General features: G+C 39.0%; 1 protein-coding gene across 2 annotated transcripts; it reads right to left on the reverse strand.

Annotated features, from left to right (window-relative positions):
* Nucleotides 1-370: 370 nt before the first annotated feature.
* LOC121341492 (toll interacting protein) lies at nt 371-25,578 on the reverse strand. 2 transcript variants are annotated; one of them, XM_041415016.1, is made up of 7 exons: nt 25,329-25,578; nt 18,484-18,633; nt 16,364-16,546; nt 15,162-15,314; nt 13,164-13,254; nt 9,425-9,445; nt 371-3,839 (listed from the first exon to the last, which is right to left on the reverse strand). In XM_041415016.1, exons 1-7 carry the CDS (start codon nt 25,359-25,361, stop codon nt 3,625-3,627), a joined length of 846 nt encoding a protein of 281 aa, XP_041270950.1. In that variant the 5' UTR covers nt 25,362-25,578; the 3' UTR covers nt 371-3,624. The 2 variants fall into 2 exon arrangements, with proteins under 2 accessions (XP_041270950.1, XP_041270951.1); XM_041415017.1 differs by lacking the exon at nt 9,425-9,445 and having other exon boundaries at nt 25,329-25,484.
* Between the last annotated feature and the right edge of the window lie 965 nt (nt 25,579-26,543).

The raw sequence follows: 26,543 nt of genomic DNA on the forward strand, positions 1-26,543 counted from the left end.
AGTCCTCAATCCTTCACACTGCAGCATTCCCTCCATACCCATGTGCTGTTCCTCCCTCCTCCCCTGCTTCCAATGCTGTCCCTTCAAACAATAGCAGTAGCAGCATCACTACTGCCTTCTTCTGTCCTCCAGACCTGCAAAACCACCATATTTCCTTGAGAAAGCAGCCCCAGAAGAGTCAGAAAGAGTTACCTACCTGTAGAGGAATTCTCAAAGTACTTTTGAGCATTTACTGTTACTGTTCCCATTAAGAAGCAGTGTAATTTGCCAACCAATGTTCAACACTAAATAGAAGACAGTAACCAATACCTGAATTTTAGATCAGTCAAAGACTCACACTGTGGTGCTCTCCAACAGAGACATAATACACTTTCATTCAGATGGTACATTTATTAAATTAGAATGAAAAAGTTAATGTACTTTAGAGTGCAAGAAACATATTTGGACACTGGACCTCAATACAGAGAAACAATGTCTTCAGAATAATTACAGCAACACAACATCCTCTGTAGGGTATTACATATCAACCAAACAGGCAATAATGTTTATAAGGGGGAAATAAACCCATTCAGTACCATCAGCAGATGCAAAGAGCAGTAGAGAAGTTGCAAGGATCTAGCTAGACAAAAAATGTTCCTACCTTTAGCAAGTTGAGGCTCTTGGCAGGACTCAAACTATACTGAGAGCACTAACTTTTAGCAGATGCCTGTCTTACACAGCTGGCTTTAGCTCCAAGCTGCTGGAAGCTGTTGAGCAGAGGAGCAGCATCAAACACAGTATTACCCCATTAGCATTTTCTCAAAAGCTACAATCATGACTGATGATTTCTTTTAAATAGAAAACCAGACTTTCAGTTCCAATACCTTAATTTCACAGACCCTAAAATAAGTAAACACTTCCTGTCTTTTGAGTTTCTCTCCAATTCAAACCTAACAACAAACAGCTCAACTGGAGGGATATGTATGCTGAAAAGCTGAATAGGCTGATCACTTTGTTCTTTTTAACAAGAGAAAGTAGCACATAGTGATGTCGGAGTTTCATCTCTAATGCTTAATTAAATAAAGACGAAAAATCCACAGAACAATATTTAAGTATCGTTTAAGATAATGAAATCCATCTACTGGCCACACTGCTCCTACATATCCTATTTTCAACTCATATTTGTACCCTGTTTTGCGTAACATTTGCCTAGAAAAAGAAATACACACTAAAAATATCTCTAAGAACAGGAGTCTCCCTCAGAGGGCCAGAGTCAGTTTATGAATAAACCTGGCTAGCTTAACTTTTGCACTTACCCCTCCTGGCAGTTAGGACTGAAAGATGGTTTTGTTCTGCACTTGAAATGGAGCTGTAATAGGATGCAGTACAATTTACCAGCCATTAAGTTGAACCATGACCACTTGCTTTTATGAAAAGCTGTATTATGAATCCCACCATTTTAATATAAAAATTTAATATGTACATTTTCCCTGAATTGTTCCATCCCTAGCAATTCATACTATCTATGTAAAAGAGCACAGGACTCTTCCTGGAGGTATCTAAGCATTAAATCCTCACCAACATTCATCCTTTTGGGTCATGATGTCACAAAACACTCTGCTTTTATAAAGACCAAATGCCTCTACACCTGATCAATCACAAAATTTACCATGATTGTAGGGAAGGGGCAAGACTAGTTTATTGAAGAATACCCATTTGACTTTAGAAAACAAAAGCATGGCAATTCTACAACTACAGCACACAGAACTATAGCCTTGAATTTTATTATTCAAAATCCAACTGGAGGATGTTCAATGACACTTACGCTTTCAATGGGAAATTTAAGATGTTAAGGGATTCATAACAAAACTTAAAACTGTACATTATGAAAAGACAGCTTTAAAAGGTCAGAAACTGAGATGATTTTTGGTGGTGTATTTTAAGTTTCAGTATTACTTTTAATGATTAAAAAAATAAATATTCATGTTCTACTGCCAGTGCTACCTAAAGGCTACTTGAATGTAGGTTGGGGGGGATAAAATCTGCTTTCCATCAGATAATAAAGAAAATATTTAGAGCATAGAACATAAAATAAATTTTGGTGAAGAAGACAATATGGGTTGTCATTCCCTATTCCAAAGCTGGCTTTAATGTTCTCATGAATCACTCAAGAGCCTAGATTTCAAGCATACATTCATTTCAACTCTTGAAAATATAAAGGTCTATGGCTATTGTAGAAAGTATTTGAAATCAAACATTAAAGAGACAAACAACAACATTGCACATCACTGGAAAAATAAATTGGTGCAGACTATTTAAAGTGCATTACTTTACAAAAACAGACACCACAGAATTTCATCCAACAGGTGTAACTGGTGCATAACTGTATGGTTCTGCAGCTCCAAAATCAACTCTTACTTGAAAAAATTACTCTAACAATAAATACAAACACCTCCTCTGAGGATCAGACTGTAACTCAGATATGTTAAATTGTCTCTCACACAGAATTTTATTTCCATCTGCATCAAATAATAATAAACTGACTACAGCAGCTGTAGTCCAACAAGTCACTGAGCAATTCATAATGCCATTCTAAGACCCTGAAGCTACTTTTCGTACTTATTTCTTATCACAGGAAAAATACAATCATTTTCCCACTAATGTAAAGCAATAACTTTGCTGAAACATAGGTATAAAGAAAGAAGCTTTATAACCAGATCATAAATATCTGCTTTTTTTAATGTAAGACAACATCTCAAATAATTTTTTACTGCTTCAGTCATTTTCCAGGTATAAGTATCTGTACTTCTGCACTTAACCTTTGAAATAGCCATGGGAATGCAGAAGTAATAGAGTGCAATTAACTGTAGGAGTACATTGGGGCTTAGTCCTGTTCTCTGCTACAGCAATACATACTGTATGAGTTAAAAATTACCTCCTAAGATTTTACAGATACATAACAATACTATGTGGGAGGACAAAGCCCCAAATGCACACCAGATAATATATTGCTTTAGTGCCCAATGACTAGATTGAATTGAAGATGTCAATTACAAATACCAACAGTACAACCTAAGAAATTTAGCTTATTAAATTAAAAATCTTCCATCTAAAATGTGTGAATATTAGAATTTAGTAATAACTAAACACCACAGGATAAGAAAGGGTCGCTCCTTTAATTTCTGGGGGAAAATAGGCTGCTTGCTGAAACCTAAATACTTTTAACAAATCAGCTGTATTTAAACAGCAAACCTTCCATGGAAAGTTTTTTTTTTCCCAATCTAACAAACACTAGTAAATCTTGTACTGCATAGAGTTACTTTGTAAAAGCAAGTTTATGAAAAGGGGGAGAGAAAGAAACAAAGCAGCATTATTCCCAATCCCATCAGAATATAGCCACACAGGGCACAGCTGATAGTAAAGATGCTTCACTGCTCTATGGTAGGAGATAAGCTAAACTGAGTATGTACAGACTGAGAAAGAAAGAGAAGAAGATCCAACTGTCCAAGGAGAAAAGGGGTACAATCTGTCACACACGATGCACTAACAGAAAGCTGCTGGGAAATTCTTCCTCTAGCTAAATCCCTGGCTTGGCAAGTAAAAATAAGTGGCATCGAGGACAGGGACTATACAGGAAGTGGGCATCTATGATTCTTCAGCCATCTGAAGTAAGGAGTTGATAGCTGCATCCTTGTTCCCCCTCTGAGCTTCTAGCACTGAGCGGATTACTTCCCTGTCCATGTTGGGAAACATGTCCTGGATAGATTTCAGGTCCTCTTCGTTACACAGGTGCTGAGGGTTGACCGCAGGAGGTGGTATTGCCACCGGGACCATGCCTGGATTACAGACTGCAGGCATCCCTACAGGTTAAAAAGAGAAGAAAGAAAGCCACCAAACATACATGAGTGGGGGGGGGATAAAAAATTAACAAACCCACAACAAAAAAAATCCAGTGATTTTGAAGACAAAAGCAGCTCATGACTTGTCCCAACCCACCAACTTCAGCATTTATTTATTTTAACATGCACTCCAGAGGAGGAAGAAGATAGTAGAGATTATACCTACACTGGTATTATTTTTCTGGAGCAGGTTCTCACCCCAAGGTTATATTCCAGATGTTATAAACTACAGTATGGCAACAGGTACTGTTCAAAATCAGGTACAACTTGCATTGAACAGTTCACACATAATTCACTAATCAAACACTAAGCTCATCACAGAAAGGTGTGGTTGTATTTTATTTTAGTTCCCAGTGTATTTATGTATGTTGTGATGGAAAAAATGGTTTTATATTAGCAATATACACAGCTGATATTCAGAAAGACAATGAATGTAATCTTCAGCGAATTCAAAGGAAAGCAAAGAAGACTGGACCACAGAAATAAGGCTTAAGTTCCATCCAGCCTTCAAAGTCACTACGTGGCCAAAGAGCAACACCTCTAGGGGCACAGACTGCTTTGTTCATCTCTCTTCCAGAGGACAAAATTCATCTGACCTGTCCTTTTTCATTAACTTCTTGTACATCCATGTAAAATAAAGCACTGGCAGTTTACAGAGTTTTAGAAAATGAGTATTCCTATTCCTGTTAAAAGAAATAACTAGACAAAATCCCTTTTTCATCACATAAGAACATCTATCACTAAGACCATTGCTGAAAACACTACCTTTTGTTTAGTATAAAACTGAAAACAGATAATAGTAGATATCTACATTTTTTTTGTTATCACTTCTGAAAATTGTGTATTTCACTTCTTCTCTATAGTTTCAGATCCTTGATGATCTTAGTCTCACTCATTTATGTACTAGCTTCTGCAGTTCTCCTGTAGAATTTCTAAGGTAGGGCAAGGAGAAGTACCTGCAGCTAGACAGAATAAAGTTCTAGTATCGGTTCTCTATCTGCTTTCAAGCATTTTATGCACTGTTTCAAAGACTATTCACCTGATATTTTTATAAAGTAGCCTACAATAATTCGAAGACCTTCCTGTACAGTATTGACAAAATTGAGAAATTGTCACCAAAGAAGTATTAGTTAGGATTAGTTAAGATTATCCTTTACACATACTTTAACACCAGATTTAATAAATAATTTTATTTCCCTTTTATTACAATGAGATCCTTCTGCAACCTGTGGCAGTCAGAGTGGCTTAGAAAACTAAGGGTTCTTGTTTTGACAAATTGTCTTAGTCCTCTCACTTTTTTAAGTTATCTGATGCACCTCACCAAAGAGGTGCATCAGATTCAACTCCTTTCATTAGATGAATAATCATCTATTTTTATTTGTTCATCAACTTTTTAAAATGGATATTAAACCACGAGATTACCTTTATTGTATCAGAATATCATATGATAGAAAGAAGGCTTAGAAAATAGCATTTTACAAATGCAGCTGAGAAGGTGATATACACAGACCACACTGTTCTTTCTTGTATACTCAAACACCTACGAATTTTAACATACAGGCTTTTCCTACACAACCATGCCATTTCCTCCTAAAGTTCACCTATTTACCTGTTTGCTTCAAAGCAGCTCATTCTAGTCTTCCTGGGTTTTAATCATTCTACACAATAGAGAAAATGGCTACTTCAAAAATATTTTTAACTTAAACCTTACTTTGCTATCCTCCAGTCCTCAGAAAGCAAAACTTCCTTCACCTGTTATGGTCCCCCATTCCAGCTAGGTTTTTATGAACTGCCTTACATACTTATGTCTTTATCATTACATAATTACATACATGATTCTAGGTTTTCTGCTTCTTTAAAATAAATAATTTCTGCTTCTTTTACGCATTTGATCTTCAAAAGCTTTGTTACTCAAGCTCATAAGCAGTTTAGATTTAACATATAATTTAACACTTTCACATTCCCATATATGGGAGATCTACCAATTTTTGTCAGAAACATACTTTATTGCTTCACACTTTTTAAGATTCTCTGAGTGTTGGTTTTGGTTTTTTTTTTTTAATTTAGTGCACATTTTCTTTGAACACCTAACTTCCTTTACAGTTTTCAGTTTGCCTGTTTGCTTTCTATATATGACCTTAATTACTTCTCTGCAAGTTAAACAAAGGATGAACTATTTGCATCATCACCATTATACATCTTCAAAATAAGATCTCTTTGAGAACCAGCTTTCATATATTATCCAGCAGTAGATCAGAAGCTGCTTCTCTTCAACGGAATTCTGACTAACTGCTCAAAAATCGTAACAACAAAGCGTATGCATAACCAAGATAATTTTCAAGAATGCCTCTTTGCAGCCTCATCTCTCTTAACATGACTGAAGTACCTATGTGATTGAAAATATTGCAATTATATTATACTACTTGTACTCAGACCTAACATCCAAAAAACGAGCAAAGAGCAGTTTCAATACTTACCTTGTCTTTTCAAGATTTTCTTCACTCTAACTATTCAGTCAGAAATGTCTATACTCACTTTAATGTGTAAAAATGTTTTAGCATCCCAGTGACTTGTTTTTTCTGTCAGCATAAAAATGCTACATTATAACTTACATTCAAGGTTGGATGAGCTAAACATCAACTCTGGCTGACCAAGGTACTCTGAATGAATATAGTTGGACTGCAAGCACTGCACCCAGGATTTCACCTGATACACTCTTTTCTATTTCTTTCCTCAACTTGGACTCCTGTCCTATCTGAAGGGATTCATTACTGATTTGTAAACACCTATTTATCTATGCTTTTCAATTTTGATTTTAAAATTCCCCTTTTAATCATCCTACATTTTATTAGAAGAAAAAAAAGGAACCTAGAAGCTTTTAAGTCTAACAGACAGGCTGCATCTACTCAAAAAGGTTTATACTGAGTTATAATCTCATAAATTTGTTACCTGCACACTGGAACCATATTCCTGCCCAGCCATCTGCATCACACCTCTACTACAGGTATCTGTCACCTTGTCTGCACACCATAAACCCTGGCTCCACAGCTTTTTATAACCTTTGAACCATGGTCCCTAGAATTCTGTCTGGCACTTTGTGTTTCAACACACAGCCCATCAGACACCCTGGAGGCAAACCACTGTGCAGTCCTCACCAGCACTGCAAATACACTTCACTCAATTGCACAGCATCATTTTGCATTGCCTCTTCCAGAGCTTCAACAAACCTCAACTCATTCCTCATGCTGCCTACAAACAATGTAGGCACTTAAAAGGGGCATAAGAAGATGAGTGGCCTCAAAAAAATAAAGTTGCAAAACACCTGAAAGAATTGAGCAACAGAAGTTATGTTTTACTTCTAACAAACTTCCCAAGATTTTTTACTAAGTCATCAACACCCTAATATTATCCAACATTCAGCCTAAACAGTGTATGAACTATTAATACAGGAGGTCAGTTTAAAGTATTAATCCAAATTAAACATTAGGCTCTTTTCTCAAGTACCACAGCATCCTACAGCTTACCAATACTGTTTCAGTATCTTATCAGTGCCAAAATAAAATCAAGACTAGAACAGAGTTTTCCTTACTGCTTTCATCAAAAATAGGTAATCATGAAGTCAGACATCTGGACAGGCAGTACTCAAAAAGCAATTCCAATATAAATAATCAATTTAAGACACAAGAAATTTCTTGTCCATATTGGTTCTCACCAAGAATTTTCAAAACCCATTTTCTCAGCTTATAATTTTAGCTTATGCTGTCTACAACAAGACTGCACACAAATGGAGTTAGTATCACAGATTTTTAATAAATACCTCCATGATAAATGCTTACTTTTAATTAAACTCAACATTCAAGCTATACAAATACCAATTTAAGAGTACTTTGGGGTTTTCCGCACTCAGGCTAAAAGCATCCATAATTTCTGATTTACAAAACAGAAAGTAAAACTTAAGCATAAATTTAAAGAACTATGCACTGAAATTTAGCAAACAGATACATATATGCAGTCATTAGAGAAAGTTATAATAAGCTTCCAAATTATCAATTTTCAGTAAAAAGCTTCTTTAAGCTAAAAAACTTCCTATCACTGACAGGTGAAAACTGGAACTAAACAATGTAAGAATCCACTACCAGTGGAACTGTGAACTCCTGTGTTACTCCCAGATATTAGGTACATGTTATAAATCAGAAGAATGGAGCATTGTTTTCCAATTCAGTGAAATGGCAATGGCAAACATGCTGGCATAAGCAGTGACATTCCAATACATGAAACAATAGCAAGTCAGGTGCTACAAGCAGCAATGAAAGCATCAAAGCAGAATTAACAGGGTAAGCTTTTTCCAGCTGCACACAAGGCATTACACACTTGTAATTTTATTTTCTTTTTCAGTCAAGTGCCCTATATTTAATTTCTTAACTCATTATCATTCTGTCCCATCCACAGACTCTTTCAGAGTAAACTCAGGAACCTTCTCAGCATGAATTCTTTCATTTAAATGAAGAAATTGTAACTCTTTTCAAAAAAACAAAATAGGTCTTAATGATATTTGCTCTAGGAAAAATCTCACTAAAATACTAAATACTAAAATATGCATACCATCTCATTTTTTAAAATGTTCCTTCTTTGCAAAGTACTGGAAAAATTAAGTGTATGAAACAACAGAAAATGCTAAAATTTCACTGCTCTGAATAGACTAAATATGTTGTGACAACCGCAACAGTTTTATCTACAGCATCTTTCTGAAATTCAGGGCATCAAGAAATTATATCATATCTCACAAGAAGTCATTCTAAAATTTTCTGAATGTATTTGATTGAAGACCAATGCTTTTATCAGAGATAGAGGTGTCACAGCAACTTTGCACAATTCAAAACCAAAGTATCACAGTAAAGGAAGTCTAAAATGAAGGAAAATTGATTTCTTGTAACGTGATTTGCCTTTAGAGGTTCTAGTCAGGTACTTAACTTGACATGGATGTAATACAGAAATGCATGAAAAATATGCACTGATGAAAAAAGTGTCACTTCTTAAAAGGAAAGCTTATTTAAAGATTCATTAATGAAATTAAGACTTAAGACAATTAGCAGGTTGTCTTCTCAGTGTCACTGCAAAACTCAGTTTTTTGCTTTCAAGTTTACCAAAAGTCGTGACATTACTGCTTTTCCACTAATGGTGCAGTAGCCAAACAACTGCAAGAATTGTGTTTCTCTTCTAGAAAACCAATCCTATCACCTAGTACAGCACGCTGACATGCAACAGCTTCAGAAGAATATCGTAACATCACATTATATCTATTAACATTGTCATCAGCAATCAGTTTAACCATTATAGTCAAAGCTGAGCAGATGCCTTTAAAGACTTCCCAACAGGTTAGAGAGGCTTTAATAATTTGCAGAAGAGGCATTAAATTGTTCTACTCGTGACAACCAAGTGGCAATACCTTGTTGTACAGCCTGCTGTAACAAAGCTGTTTAGGTGAGTTCATGCAAAGACTCTTGAGTCAATGAGGATGGGAGTGAGAAAAGAGCTTGGAAACTTACCCAGAGCAAAGTACTCAAGCCCTAAAGACAGGTGACAATGAAGGGACAAGGGGAAAGGAATAAGACATGGGAAAGAAATATTAATCTATTTTTAAAAGGATATTAATTATTTACCTTCCAAAGGTGAAAGTTGGATAAAATGAGGCAGTTGGGTAAAACCTAAGCTACCTAACACTAAAAAACTAAATGCTAATAGTATCTCTCAGCTAATTTGCTTCAGCACCCTGTGTAAGTTTCCTAAATGTCTTGTTTCTGCAGCAGTAACAATCAGGGGAAATGCTACCAAAATTAGTAAACCACCAGGTGTTTGCAGCAAGGATTATATTTTACAGACCACAAAGGACAACATACATCCATAGTTTTCTGAACAAACACCAGTAACATCACAAGCTAACCCATGATCCTCCATAAGGACACCTAAAGGAACAATGCACATACAAACACAACCATGCCTCAATGAAAAGTGATATTCCTGACTCTGACAAGGACTCAGAGACACACAGGTTTTTAAAGTATTTTTAACATGGGAGTTTATAAAATAAGTAAAAGCAAGTTTCCTATTCATCCCATGAATATTTAGCTAATAAGAAATACAGCTTGCTTATTGAAATAATATTTTTTAGCTCGCTGTCTCTGGTACTGTTCACTAAAAGAAGACACCTCAAGTACCAGTATATCAAAATAATCAACTGTTTAAATTAAGTAATCTTTAGAAAATTAAATGGGAAGAGGTGGTAGATAAACTCAACTTCTGTAACAACAACAGGGTTCACAAGTTCAAATTTTTGCATACCCAATCCACAGATACACCACCTATGGCAGCTATAGTTTCTAAGCAACAGTTTGTGCTGTTTTCAGAAGCTTTCCATTTAAAAAAATTTTGCAATTAATTACTATAGTGAAAGAATATACTATGTTCTTAACAGAGCTCCATCTACCACCACATGTGAGGAAACGAGCATTATTTGTGGTCATCTGCTTACCACAGTGACTACCTGCTTGTTTCTACTGTTTACCTCAGCTTGTATGACAGAGTGTAAAAGTAATCAGCTGCTTCAGCATTAATCAGAAGTCTAGTTAATTAGAAAGTTAGTTTTGAACAGAAGTTTTCTATTACAGAAAAACAGCTTGGCCTTTGTGACACACCTAAATTTGACTTAATCATCTCTCTTTAAAGCACAGTTATTTTGGACAGTTAACAACTGTTAAAACTGTCTGGATAAGAATTTTAGTCCACCCACTCCATTTCCATCATAAATAAGGCTTTGATTCTGACAGTCTTCTACAGCAGAATCCCCTTCATCTCAAATATCATAAACTATTCAATGATGCTCTTCCACTCTCCAGAAGGAAAAGCAGAACTTGTTTATTGACATTAATTTAGCTGCTCAGGTAAAAAACCTGAACTACAAATATGCAAAGCAGAAACATACTGATGTCCACTACCCTTCTGGAAGCAGTCTCAAAAGGAAGAGAGCAAACACTGTACAGTTACATAGAAAATGTGCAAACAGAGTGGACCCAGAAGACACAAACAGTTCAGTTGCCCAAGGAAGGCCAGCATCTTCCATGCACCTATCTGAAAGAGTTTACAGAATTCAGAAGGAGCATCTAGTTTAATACACAGAAAGTATTTCAAAAAACCCCAAGGTGTCTTCTAAGATGCATTATTGTTTCCTTTTAAAATTTGAAATTACCTTTATTAAGTCATTAAATGTATGAAACAACAAAAGCATTATGCAGCCAAGTCACTTTCCAACTCCAAACCTAAACATCCATCTAATTATTATGAGTGGGTCATTGATTAGTATGTAAGTCAAAGCTTTAGAACTCACAGTGCTTTGGCAAATTTTGATGGTATCCACAGAAATTCTAGAACAGCAAACACAAAGCACAGTAATATTTAAAGAGAGTAAAAAATACCAAATGTATGTCAGAGGAGGCTTGTAAAAAGTCTGGCATTTATGAAGTCAAGGAAATACACTCAAGCTTTCCCAGAACAAAAGAGCAGTTCAAATCCAGGGTTGGAACTTGCAATGCTTTAAAAATAAGTCACAGATGCAGCAAGAATTTTGAATACAGAATAGCATTATAGCAGCAATTAAAACTAACATGCTGGATCTTGGTAGAAGGGCAATGCTCCACCAGAGACCCCAAAATCTTAGCTGCTAAAAGGTAAGACATTACTATCACTTGCAAATTATTAGTTATTTCTTCACTTGTCCAAATAGAAAATATTCTCATGATAAATAATTTACAGAACATCATGATTTGAACGTCCAGTACTTGAATAGCAAGTTTGAAGGTATTCAGTAAGTTTTATCTGTTCAGTTCTACATCTAATTTCAATTATACAGGAAACTAGTCTCTGCTGCATTTCTTCTGTTTATACTCTGGCACAAGAAGATTTTGATCTATTCAAGAAATTTGTTAGCACTTTCTATCAGATCTTTTAACTCTAAACAAGATGACTGTGTTTGAAGTTCACTACAGAAGGTCTGGGTTACCACAACAGAACCACACTTTGGAACGTGCATTCCAGTTCAAAGCACTTCACTGGCAAGACTTAAAACCTGACAATTAAGCTACAGAAAAAACCACCTAAAATGAAGCAAACTGCATGTTTACATCAGGGAATAAAGTATGCAGCCCAACTTTTCCCTATTTTGCTCTAACTTAACTCTGTAAAAATGAAACAGGAGGTATGATTCCTAAACATACCCAGCCTTCTGTTGATGAGGTTTGTTTTTACAGTGAAGGGAATTTTAAGTTCAATCATCTCCTAGTCTTACGGAAGAAAAATAAAATGTATGTATCTGTTGTGTCATCCCTCAGCACTTTAATTATGTCCCACACACATTATCATTAATTCATAAACTTGCAGGCAAATAAGTTAAAAATATGTGAATTTATCTCTTACTTTCCCTGGAAAGTACACATACTACTGAATAGTCAGCCACAGAATAAGTGGGGGTTTTAAGAGCTGTAAGTGAAACACAAACTCAACTGAACTAATCAGTTCCCTAAGTAGGACAAATTCAAACTTATCTACATACTTTAAACTTCTCATTTTTGACAGAAAAATTACAAAACATAAGTTAACACATCTTTTTCAACAACTCCAAAATTCTCATTGAATCAACCAAAAGCACTGACAATACCTGCTGTAGTTATGTAAATACATCAAAAATAGCTATCTCAGAGCTCCATAACATTTTTCATTCACTGAGCTGTGAATACTTCATATGCTGTGTAGTGAGTTCCCTTCCAAGAAAGCATCTTCAAAGACCACAGAAAAATTAATCCTGTTGTGGGCTACAGAAGCTGCAGCTCCAACAGCACAATTCATCTGAGGCACTTTCTCAAGTGCAAACAACAGCTTCAGACATGGATTGCCACCATTTAAGTAAGCACAACAAAGTGCAGCCTACTAGACAACTATTCAGAGACCTGATTGAAGTATAAAATAAATACTCAAAAAGAGAAGCCTTCACAACTTGACAGATATTTTAATCCATTTAATCAAACTCATGCAGCTCTATTAAACAGGGTACAAGACTGAAGGCAGACCTGTACTTAATTTGTTCCCTCTTCTCCTAAAAACATATAATGGGAAAAGTGGTTAAAGAAAAATCATTTATAGCTTCCTTAACATTCTGAAAAAACGGGAGTAATTTGGTATTTATTTCTGCAACACCCTTCATCTGGAAGGCTCAGTCTTCAAGTAGAGAAAACATACCTGTTATAGGCACGTATCCAACTCCTTGCTGATATACAGTGGGCATCAGGACCACTGGCTGGGGCTGCATCATCATGGCAGCTGGCAAAGACTTGACAGAAAAATCACAGATTAGAACAGCTCAGGAAGTAGCCAAAAAATGCCAGCAATTAAAAGTGTTTGCAAACAAGTCATCACATTGCAAATCCACGTTCTACAGTACAATATGACCATGCTGAGTGCTAATCTATATTAAGCAAATCTCTGGCAAGCTAACTAACTACCATCTTTCAAACGGCAATTAATTTGCCCACGAATCAATAAACACACATCATGTCAAACTCGCCTTTCAAAAGAGTGATGAAATGTTATTATCAAAATGCATTATTTTAAAATACAGATTTAATCAGCTTTCATACCTTAGTCTTGTGAAATGAATATACAACATATTCATCATAAATATTAGACAAAATCTGATTTTTATTCTTATTTACTTCTAAAAGCAGTACACTGCTCCTTGAAGCAAATTTTAATTTAAATAAACTATTTTTGAGGTAAAACAGTCCTTTAAACAAAATATCAAATTAACTCCATTCCCTTTTACTACCACAATAACTCTAGTTATATTTCAGTTCAGTTTGATCCTTGAAAAATATTTAATATTATGAACAGTACATTAACAGAGAGATAGTTTTCAGGGTTAATTACAAACTCTTTTCTCCCCGGGGTAATGAAACAACTGTTCAGATCTGGGGCAGAATGTGAATTCAAACAGCAGGGAATATCTGTTCCCAGCTGTGCGCCGAAAAGCAGCTTGGAACTTCTGATGACAGACAAGTGCAGTAGGAAGCATTCAGGGCTGCATGTGCTAGATGTTATCCAACAGGTACTTGAAACAAAGGTGACAGATGAGAACACCCCAGAAGCTGCTGAACAAACCAGCGGAGGTCTGCAGTTCATGACCAGTAGCACCAAATGTACGAGAAAGGAAGTGACAACCAATGTAATCTCAAAGAGCATTCCAACTACCCAATAAACACCTAAGATGGAGAAGGATTTCCATTATTCTGCTTTTAAACTGACATGAATTTTTTAAGATTTTGGGGAGAAAGTTATTGTTAGATTCCATGAAGTTTAAAAAAAATTATTATTATTATTAAACTAGAAATAAGAATGTACCATTTAGGTGAGGATTTCTTTTTTATATGTGTAGTAGCACAATGCTACAGAAACTTTCCTGTCTGACCATCCAGGAGCCACTCTGGCACCCACTGCAGTCTGTAACTGCTGACACCAAGGCCCCTTTGCAGTGGGTGGCTCCAGTGACCCCACAGGTGTCCCTCTTGGCTCCCTGCACACCTCACACTCACAATCATACAGGGTTTCCTTACCAGCTCAGCCCTGGGTTTCCCACCATAGTGTCTCTGACATCTGGATCCTTAAAATAATTTAATCATGGTGCAGTAACACAGAAACAGCTCAAGCTGCTGCCTCTAGGGAAGGACCCCTAGAAAGGAATCCCTGGGTTTTACAGTCTCACAGTCTGTGCACCCAGACAGTCTGGGGTCTCCCTGCTGACTCACCAGCTCCTGCTGTGTCCCAGGGTCCAGTCCCCTGGCCAGTGCCACAGGTCCCTGTGCCCTTTGTGGTGCAAAGCATCAGCACCACGTCATGGTCCCTTGCCTGGGGCTCCCACCATGTCCCCCAGCCAGGGCACAACCGGCAGCTCTCACTGCAGCTGCACACCCAGCTACCTGCTCTCAGTGTACTCCTCAATAACAGGAATAAGCTGAATTTTGGTAATTGCAAAACAAGACAAATACCCATTTGCCACCTTACCACAAAGTATTTAGTCTTTACGAATATTTTGGACTGCTAACTCCCAGGGTTAGGTGTAACTATTTTAAATGCCAAAACACACAAACACCAGTATGGTACAACAGATCTACTTCAGTCTAAACTATCTCCCTCCCACTACTTAAGAAGCTTCTCTCCCTTCCCACCCCAAACTTGGCTTACCGTGTATGACATAACCAGATTAATCATTCCTTCCTTGTCATCACCTTGCCTTCCACTCAAGCTATACCATTCATCCTCCACATTTCCTTGTTTCAGAGACTCAGGAATTGTAATGTGTGTCCAAGCAATGCGGTCATCCATTGAAAAGGCTCTCTGAAATATAATTTGAAAAATATTACCAAATTAATTCCCCTGAAAGAAATCCCAAACTTAAAATTATCCTTGACTAACACTTCCATTTTATGCTATTAACCTTGTTAATTTTATTCCCTTTGAAATTACTGAAGTGCCAATAAATATTTGGCCATCTCCTTTTCAACAAGGCTGAAGGACACTTTAAGTGGGATTATAGATTGATTGCAGATATTTAATAGCAAGAAACTGAAGACCTGAAGCAGAACACTCTAGAAATACAGCATCCTAACATCATCATAGCCTGTGTGAATCTCATGACATCACATCAGAGGCCACTACGTGAGCATCTTCTGTTTACCATGATAGCCTGTGAACTCCAGCAGACAGAAGTACTGATCTGCCTCCCAGTAGCAGCAATGAACAGACACTTGAACTGATCAGCCAAGCCCCCAAAGCAGCATCCAAAAACCTCACTTGTGTAATGACCACACAGCTGCTGCAGTCATGCTTTACTACACACAATGAGAGAGGCAGCAAAAAGCCAGGCAAACCATGACTTTAGCCTTAGCTGTAGCCTCTTAGTTTCTCTTAATAAATCCTAGTGACTACACACACTCTGCAGTTGATAGTTTTATTCTCAGGAATTCCAAGCTTGGGAAAGCTTTCAAGCTCTTCCTAGGTTAGAATAGCACCAAAGAATTTCCAAGTAAAACAGCATTGTACAACAGGCTATTTTTAATAGGTACAGTGAAGGACACAAAGCTGCAGGGCATTCTGATAGCCAAGAGGAGCTTAAATAGCACTGAAACATCTTTTTCTTCCCTTGCTTTGCAGGCAAGCCTGCTAATACCCCTTTATCAGCTACCAAAGAAAAGTAACAGTTCTGACACTCTTGGGGAAGAGGAAAGACTTGGGAATTGCTGCTTTTGGAATTCTGAAAAATTTTTATTATCTCCCAGAGAAAAAGTCTGTGCTAACTCATTCCTTTTTTGCAAGGAAGGTTTCACCTAAACCTCCATCCAAACTGGAGATGGGGAGGGGTAGAAAAATTATATAGCAGTTCTGACCTCATCAAATATCTCTAGATAAAAGGAGTCCACACCCGGGGGAACAGTGCATTGAATAACTTTGTTCCAGCGGGGGTTCTTGGCTCCATTATGTGCCGTTGGAGTTTCATATACAGCGTATCCCAGCCGTATTCGGCAATACGGATCCATGCGTGTCATGCCGTAATTCTTTGCCAGTTTGGCCTGAAAAGAAAAGAAGCCCAGGAAGTGTATAATACTGGCATTAACTTGAGAAGTTAATTATTATTAGTTCACAGTAAGAACCAAATATTGAACAAAGGAATAGATTAAATTCTGTGACAGAGAGAAAAGAGTTAAAAAAACAAAAACAGCATTCAAATTAAAACATAAACCAGTAACAGCATTAAGTGTCTGGGAGACCTTGAAAAAAGAACACCTTTTTAGCCTATTTATTGTAGAAAATGCACATCTTCACAGTAGCTAAAATAAATTACTTCATACCAAACCACAAAATACGTGATTACAAGTGAAAAGTTCAATTTTTCCCTGGGTATCTGATCTCCAACATACAATCACAAGTGTAATGTCATAGGTAGCCTGTCCTCTTTCACTTAAGTTCTTCTGAAGGATGCATTACAGAAATCCAGCACCTTCAAGAATATCACAAAATTGAAAAGCACAACCTGCAAAAGCAGTTCAATTGAGGTAAACTAGTCATAGTAGATCATACATTTCAAAGTGATTACACACTTATTTTAGCATGTACATTTAACAGTAGTTAATTCAGTGGACAACTTAAGGCCTAACATCCCAATAAAAACAGATGCTGTATAGAATCAGAAGAGATCCAACATTCTTTTGCTGTAACATCACAAGACCAGAACAAAACAAGGTGATGACAGTCCTGAACACGGCACTGAGTACTGCTGCACAGCTATGCTCAAGCAGAAGTTAGGCTTTTTGCACGTGCTGTTTCTTTGACCTATACTAAACAGTTCTTTTTATAGTAAGACAAGTGACAAAACATGGTGCCCCAGGGCATCTCCCACCTAGAAGATATTTACAGAACTCGCAAGAGTTGAGGCTATGCACTGTGTAACATTCATCACTTCAGGCTTGAAAAGCCCTTTTCTCCTTCAGGAAACATGCTGGTTCATCAATTCATACATTAGAGCTGGTGAGAAAGGTCTCAAACTGTTTATTGTAAATGTGGACTTAAAAGAAGAAAGCTGGCATCCAAACTGAGCACTATCTATACTCCCGATTTGTGGGATTAGAGAGTTTATCAAACCTTCATCAAAAAAAAGGCAATAATCAGCTGTGCTTAGACAAACTCACCACCACCCCTAAATATCTGCAAGGGAAAAAAAAGCAGCAAATTACTCCCCCAGAAATGTTTTCTGATCTTCCATCAGTTTATTAGTAACAGAATTAAGGCATGATGTTTGATATACTTTATCAACACATTTAAATACAGTATGCTTCAACCAGATTTTCATCTTCTACAGATTAACTGTATCACGGCAAACCTTGTATCCAGAATGCAACATGTCTCAATATGCAGCCAAGATTCCATAGGATTCCTGCATAAATTCCTAGACAAACAGAGAAGAGTATCTCTTGCCTGTTGTACTGCCATTCAGAAGGACCTTGATAGGCTAAGAGAAGTGTACAGACAGGAATCTCAAAGTTCAAAAAAGGAAAAACAATATATATGACAATAAGACTTTGTACCAACTAGTTGGAGAACAGTTTTGAGGAGAAGGATGTGGAACAATACATAAGGGAACTGCAATTCCCCATAATATCCTCAAAATTACTAACGTCTTCCAATATTAAGTACAGGAACTACAGGAAGCATCTGAACAGAAGTTTTCAGAGAAACCAGTTCACTGCAAAAATCCTCATGAGTTTATTTAATTATGTGCTATAATAGCAAGGTTTACAGGAAATCGCTGCATCAGGCGATGCAACATTAAACTGGACAAAATGCTGATGTACAGAAAAATGAAGCATCAAAACCTTTAAGAATTACTACCCATTTACATGTAACTTAGTAACTCAAATTCCAACACAAAATCTTTTTGTATCCACCAATTTAAAAAATTGCATTAATTATTTAAAATTACTTAATTGTACAAGGATGGCATGATTTATACCTGTACTACAGTAATACTGAGTCTTCCTACTGTACCCATTGCTCCTCCATACTGTAGCTGCTGAGCTGCCTGGGCATCCAGCTGGATTTGCTGTTGCTGCTGGGTTGGGGTAATGCGAAGAAAATCTTGAGGAAGCTCACCAACAAATACCTTAAAAAAGAAAGAGGAAAAAAAAGAAGACTTTAAACTTTTATAATAGGAAAGAGATGAATATAAGTCAAAGTGTAACAAATTAAGGAGAATTTAGTCTTGTTTTGACAGCATGAACAAAGAACTAATTAAATGACAAAACCGCCAACTCATGTAGCAAATGCTCTCCTTTTCAGAAACAATAATTTACAACATAAGCCTCTGAAAAAAAGTAGGACAGAGAGCCAAAGCTGCTCTGCATCTAAACATTTAAGTAGTCCATACAAACGCCACATCCGCTGAGTTTTACAACGCATTCATATATGATATCTGATGGCATCCAGTTCTTTCATCACCCACGTTGTGTCCAATTGTTCCCATTCCAAGACACAGCACAATGCTTTCATCTGAAAGGTCACTTCCACAGTCACCTTCAAGACAGACTGTAAAACAAGATTTCCTATGGACCAAATCCTGCAACATAATAAAGATGTCCTAATGCTTTTCTAGTGTTAAACACAGCCAGAATGCAACTAACCTTGGTGACAAAACTGCACCCCATTCAAAACAACGTGGGAATTAAAAATCTAGTCTATCATGACAATGAGTCAGGAGAAAAAGTAGTAGTAGGGAACTTTTGTTACATGAGTCAATATGAATCAGCACTCCCCATGGATTTTCTGTTACCTTTACAGTATAAAGGAAAGTTTCTACCCATCACTTGTTAATTCAACAACTCAGGTTGTTTCTAGGTTTTAAACGCTCAGTGAACATTATGAATTCAAATACGCGTAGAGAGATTTTCATTTTAAAATAACAAAGGTCTGTAATAAAATTTTAAAAGGGAAAAAAGTGTCATAGAAAATTTATAATTAAGTTGCATTCATTTCTGCTGTCTATAGAGTGGATGACATATTTAATACAGAACTGTCTACCTGATGAAGACAAAAGACAACACAATTTCTCATGTTGCAATCCTAAACAAGATTACTCAATCATGTATCTGGCAGATGCATGTCTACAGAACGTAATTTAAGAAGCAAACAGGCCTTGAGGACACAGCTTTTCAAGATTACACAGCATTTGCATGTCAACATTGCATCTTGGAGACAGAAATTGCAGCTCTTGCCAAATCACATGTACGACTATTTCGTATGATTATCTGAGAGCCTCAGGATCCTGGCAACAGTAGGAGACACTGCCAGAAAGGAAGTTTATGTGAAAAGTTCAGGAGGAAGCACTGAATGCCTGCTGCTGGGCTGTTGGGAAGCAGAGTAAAAAGGAATCAGTTTTCCTTACAAGCACCTTAAAATTTTATAATTAAAAACCTAAGCAGCTGAAATTTTAAGAAGCGTAAAGAAAAAACGGGCTAGAAGTCAATAATAAAAGGAAGTTTATTTAAGTTTGGCTGGCAATGAGACATGGTGTTATAACAGCCTTCTCACTGGAATACATATCACTTTAAAATAAAACATAATCTATTTAGGCAAGATCTGAAATGGCCCCAGAATTAGAAAGAAAATGGAATTTACAACACAGGAGGTCCCCCTCCAGCCCTGGTCCTTAGGAAGTTTCCAATCTGGTACTATCAGCACCTCTAGGAATAGACATCATAAACACTTCCCACAGTCAGAAATGATGGCTGAAATACTGAAATCCCATTTCCATGTTATGCAAGCTCCTTCTGTCAAACTCCCAGAAAACAGGATAGCCTCTTTTTCCATCTTCACCTGGATATCAGAAAGCTGAAGTCATTCACAACAGAAGTCTAATAATAGCTTTCACTTTTGAAATTCTGTTTCATAAAAATTAACCAGTATCTGTTCTAAAATAAAATAAACAGACTGGTCTCTGTACTGAAGTCCAAAGGGAAAAAGCCCATGAAGGAGACTGACGTTTTCTTACCGCAGCTAGGCTGATTCTAGGTTATTCAGTTACCTCACACAAAGCCACACTCTTATCCTAGAACTGCAGAGCTGACATACATAGAAACTAAGACCATCTAGTGTTAACTAAGTTAGCAAAAGATCTGAGTGGTAAACCCCTCCAAAAGGGAAGAGTGGGGAAGAGGAGATGCACACACTCATATATTCATTTCTGACTAAGATTTGGTTCACAGATGCTCATTGAAGGAAATACATTACTCAGTGTGTTCTTACACTAATTATCAGCTGACACCATATTGATGGAGACAAATCAGTATCATGCAATCTTCTTATCTGTAAAGAAAACAGGTCAATTTACATCTTCCTCAAAGCATTTAAAAGCAGGTACATAATTGCTGCCTCCCAACCTGAATTAAAAATACAAAGTTACGTAACCAGAATTCAACCACAGTTTTTATTTCAAAAGCAAGGAAAACATATATGACAAGTTTGTGTCACTGATCCTACTCCACAACCACTTTGAAACAAAAGCACTTCCCTCTAATGGCACTTCAGAAAGAATGTGAAATGCAAGCGTGTTCTGTCACTAGCTGCAGAACAAAAAATTATTTCCATTTAGCAACAGGACAGGGATGGGACTACAATTCAGAAGGCAAATTAAAAATAAGCCTGCCTTATAATCACTTTCCAATAAACTTTATTGACAGCATTGCATCTTAAAAACATGGATTATCTAGAAACAGAATAACATTGCCCCTCCCATCTGCCACAATCACCAAAGAGGTAGTTTTGTGGATCTTCACAGTAGAATGCTGCAGGTATAAAAACTGCATCTCAACTTCTTCAAACTGAACATGGTGTGATATTCTACAGCTATTTGATGTAACTGAGGATGGGGCTGTCTCAGTCTCACCTTCCCACTTCTTATGCAACAAGAAATGGTGCCAGAGAGTTGTAAAATGGGTCAGTGTAAAAGCCTGATCAGAAGAAACAAGGGTTGGAGATAAAGGGAATGGGAGCTAAATTGTCAGAACCTTCAACTCATGGATTGTGCAAGTACTGGCACCTGTGTAAGGGAGGGAAACTAACACAGAGCCAAACACAGTCACAAATGCCTCGTGTTACAGAAACATTTCCCCAGACACAATACACTCAGGGAACCATAATTAAGGTTTCCACACTAGCAATTACCACGGAAGTCTAACATGAAACGCGTTCAAAACATCAAAGAGCTTTAAACACCTAGCTATTCAAAAATTTCTGACCATTCTCCTTTAAATGGTTTTATTGTTTTTAAGAAAGAAAAAGTGAATGACAGAATTTTGAACTATTATTCTATGCTTTGTACACTGAATTAAAAATTGGTATGAGATAGGAAGCATCCAGACATCCTGAAAGAGCTGATATTTGTTCAAGGCTGCTCTTTAACATCTTTGAAAGGCCATGGAGATTACATGAACTCCCCTATATCAGGAGAAAACAAATCTCATACCCAGCATTCCAAAGGGCAAGAAGGATTACCTGCGGAAGCACAGACAGGTCAGCTTCACCTCAGTCACTGAGAAATTCATGGAGCAAGTGCTTCTGGAAGACATTCCTTGACACATGAAGGGAAACAAGCCAAACATGGATTAGGAAAAGCTTTGGTAAAGGCAGGCTATAAAAGAATAAAAAGCTGATGAGCCATCTGCCTTCTCCAAAACAAGAATATATGACTAAGGAAAGCACAGAAGGTATCAAAGCAGGATCATTACAATGTGAATGGATGGACTACTGGATGGATGAAAAGCTGACTGAAGCACTGAGCTCAGAAGCTGAAGTTCAGTGGTTAATGATAATGACACTGGAGGCTGGTTAAAACTGAAGCAGTTCAAGAGGTCTGTACAGAAACTAACTTATGTGTCTAATATTTTTCATCAGCAACAAAACGTGAAGACAAAAGGCATCCTTATCAGTTTTGAGGATGACACTAAATTTTGGGAGAAATGACTGGCATACTTGAGGACAGGACCAACTAGAGAGATGAAGAATTCACTGATAGGAATCACATGTAATTCAACAAGGGCAAAGACCTGTACTTTGACCAGGAAAATCCGTGGCACCGGTACAGACAGGAGAACAACTGTCAGGACTACCTGTACCTCTACAGAGGTGCAGAGCAAGCAAAACCTGGATGAGCAGAGGACACTTCCAGCAATGAATCCTAACAGAAAACTGCACTGGATCAACAAGAACCCAGACAGCAAGCTGAGGAAAGGAAACAATTGCTGGACCACACCTGGAACACTGTGACCGTTTGGGGCCAGCCCAGCAGAACATGAAAAACTATGAACTTCAGGGAGACCAGCAAAGATCCATAAGAAGGCCCATAAAAAGGGCTGGAGCACTTGTGAGGCCAGGCTGAGGATTTGTTTAGAACAGAAGAAAGTTAGGATGCACCTTGTAGCAGCTTTCTACTATCTGTGAAGAGGTCATTGAGAAAACAGACCCAGGCTGTCTTCTGAGATGCAACACAAAGAGAAAGGAGACCACAATTAAACTGAAATGGGGCAGATTTCATATGGAAAGAAAGAGGGGGTAAAAAATACCTGCAAAGTATGGCAGGAACTATGGTATACAAGCATGAGTTAAAAATAAAAGACAGGATGACTGTCCATATGATGTTTGTGTCCATGCCTGGAGAAGCAAAGGCTCCACTGGGGAGATCACAGAGCACCTTCCAGTCCCTGAAGGAGTCTACAAGACAGCTGGAAAGAGACTTTTAACAAGAGCCTGCAAAAGTTTTGAAGTCTCAAGAAAAAAAACTCAGAGTCACTATTCATCAAGAGCAGTGACCATCAGAGAAATTAGGAGCAGAAGTCTGTGCAGCCCCAGGTTGGTATTTAATCAAATTTGGAGAGACCTGATGTATTTGCCAGAATGGTGGATAATCGTGGAGAATAACCATGAAGAGTAATTTTGGATATGACTGGCTAGATAAGGAATCACAAATATAAAGTTTTGGGTGCTCAGTCTTAATCTAAAGCCTGGTCAAATTGTTTATTAATACTCCAACTTGTAAAAGGTATCACTTAGCAGTCCTTACATATTCAGCTAGTTTAGATTTAAAAAGGTGTTTTGTTCATACAAGATTACAAAAGTGAAAACAAGCTAATTCCATAACATCCTGGAAAGGATCAGAGACATCTGTATTCTAGCAGAGTATCTGAAGTAACAGACAGAATGAATTGTCTCATCTAAAAAACTAAACAGCAATAAGAAATTTTAATTATACTCCAAGTAAGCAGTGTCACAAATTAGAAAGTGCAGCAATAAGACTGGCAACAGCCCACTTTAGTTTCTTACCCACATGAAACAACCTTGAATATTTTCTTGCTTGTTCAAACAGAAAGACTGAACTGTTCTCTCCGGCAGTAAAGAAAAAAGTGGTTCCCAATCCTTTAGCACCATTTAGTGGCTATTCATTTGAAATGCAGTTGTATATAGAAACTAGTAGAATTTTATCTTCCCCTCTGAAAAGAATCAAGAAAGGCTGGAATGTACCATATCAACACCCCCAGCCGTGAATGCCTGCTTAATATTGCATAATTTATTAATTCATTTGAAAACATTCAAATCTCTAAAGTGGGTAAGGAAGAAAGCGTGTACAACAATGTCAGCAACACATTAAAAAAAAAAAAAACAAAAAAAAACCAAAACCTGAAGCCCAGAAGGCCAAAGCTGCATGAGATAAATTATCATATGCCTTTTGCCAGTCAAGTTTAGGAAACAAAAGATTCCCAGTAGATTATACAGGAGTACCTGGGAAATTCTAGAACAAGACATCTAGAAGAGTAACATTCAAGAAAGACCCGGCAGTTATGATAAATAAAACAAATAAGGCACTCTAAAGAATGAAACTGACGCCCTATCATATTACTGTCATAAGAGAAGTGACAGCAGTGCAGTTTTTCAAGATTAGCAGTAATTCACCTCACTGTTCTTTCTACAAGGCTGCATAATTTTTTTTAAAAAAGTAGCTGTTTCTACAAAATAAAATACAACAGTGTAAAGTTACTGCTTTTCAGAAACCCCTCATTTCACCATAAGCAGTATCATACTGTCAATGACCACCAGATCCTTTCAGACAGGAACAGCACATCTGTCGAAAAGCTGATGTTGTAACACCCCATATGTAGAACATCCCGGTGTGAGGTATGATTATCCCTGGGCAAAACCAGACACTAACATATTCCCAATAAACTGTCAGCACCACCTCCCAGAAGGCTGGTAAATTGGTTTTACGACGGCTCAGCTCCCGTCCAACACGCACGCCTACATCCCACACTGGATGCGCCGTCCCGGCTTTCAGGCGGCAGCTCCAGGGACAGCGGCCCGACCGTGCCCCGCCGAGCAGCGAGCCGCGCTCTGCTTCCAAGGGAAAGCCGTTTAGCTCCGGCTCAGTGTAAGCATTTCCCTCCTTGGAAAGGCCTTTGGACAAAGAACGGGCAGGAGAGCCGCCGCAAGGACTCCGCGCAGTTAGGAGGGACTTTCCCCTCCCCTTTCCCAAAGCCTCTTCGCAGGCGGGGAACCGGGAGACACGGCAGACTTCCCTCCCCCGCATCCCAGCAGCCTGCAGAAGATGAGAGGGCTTTTCCTCTCCCCCCTCCGGCGCGGCCGGAGCTGGGGCAGGGCGAGAGACACGGAGCCTCCTGCCCGCAGCGGCGCCGGCAGAGGCCGGGCGGGCCCATCGGGGTCTCCAAGCCGGGCCTCGCCCGCCCAGCGCGGCGAGCGGTAACAGGAGATACCCCTGAGCGGGCCCCGCGGCTGCGCCGCTCCCGCAGCACTCACCGGGCCCCGCTGGGTGGTGACGGTGGTCGCCATGGCGCCTCGCCGGGGCCGCGGCCGAGACCCTTCCTCCTCCTCCTCCTCCCGCCCCGCCAGGCCGCCGACGCCGCTCCCAAACCCCGGCCCCGCTCCCGCCGCCCGTCACTCAGCGCGAGCCCCGCGTCACCTGACGCGCCCGGCTCCGCCTCCGGGGCAGCGCAGCGGCGCCCCCTTGCGCATGCGCCTCCGCACGCACCGGGAGGGGCGGGGAGCCGTGCTGCGCGTGCGCTGTCCCGCGCTGCGGCCGCCGCAGCGGAGCGCGACGCTGCGGGGGTGCCGCGGCCGGTAGGGGGAGCAGCGGCGCTGCGGCGGAGGCGGGGCGGGCGCGGCGCCTCAGGCCGCCATCTTGTGCCAGGGGCGCCGCTCCCGCCCGGCCGGGGCGCCCCGCCGGCAGTGCCGGGTGTGCGGGGCCGCGGGCAGCTCCTCAGCCCCACTGCGAGCTGTGGGGGCCGTGTGGGACGGGGAACGACTCACTGCCTGGCCTGGCTCCAGTGGCTTCCCAGAGCTTGCTGATCAAGCGCAGCCCTTTCCGGCAGAACAAAAGCAGCTTTAATATTCATCCAAGTGCTGCTTCGGGAGATAAAATCTGATTATTTCAAAGCCTATTTAAATAACATAACTGTTTCCCGTTGTTAGGGCTGTTTCCTGTTGTCAGGATCTGCTGTACAATTTTAGCCCTTAATTAAAATTCTAGCGTGGATTTTGGCAGCTGGAAATAGAACAGTGCAATTAGGAATGCTCCAAATATAGCACCAGTGCCTTTTTTTTTTTTCCCCCTCCACTCTCCACTAACATTTTCTTGCAGTGAGAACAGCGTCATCTTTTTTACTTCATAGAATCCTAGAATGTTGTGGGGTTGAAATGAGCCTTAAAGATCATCCAGTTCCAACCCTCCTGGCAAGCACGGACACCTTCCACTATCCCAGGTTCCTCAGAGCTCCATCCAGCCTGGCCTTGAGCACTGCCCGGGATGGGGCATCCAGAGCTTCGCTGGGCAACCTGTGCCAGTGCCTCACCATCCCTACGGTAAAGGATTTCTCTACTGATATCTAGGGTAAATTTCCACTCTTCCAATTTGTACCCGTTACTCCTTGTCCCGTCACTACGGCTCCTTACAAGGAATACCTCTCCAGCTTCCCTGCAGGCCCCCTTCAGATACCAGGATGTTGTGCTGTTAGG

The sequence above is a fragment of the Onychostruthus taczanowskii genome, unplaced genomic scaffold (assembly GCF_017590055.1).
Source record: "Onychostruthus taczanowskii isolate IOZ18803 unplaced genomic scaffold, ASM1759005v1 scaffold49, whole genome shotgun sequence".
Classification (NCBI taxonomy): Eukaryota; Metazoa; Chordata; class Aves; order Passeriformes; family Passeridae; genus Onychostruthus; species Onychostruthus taczanowskii.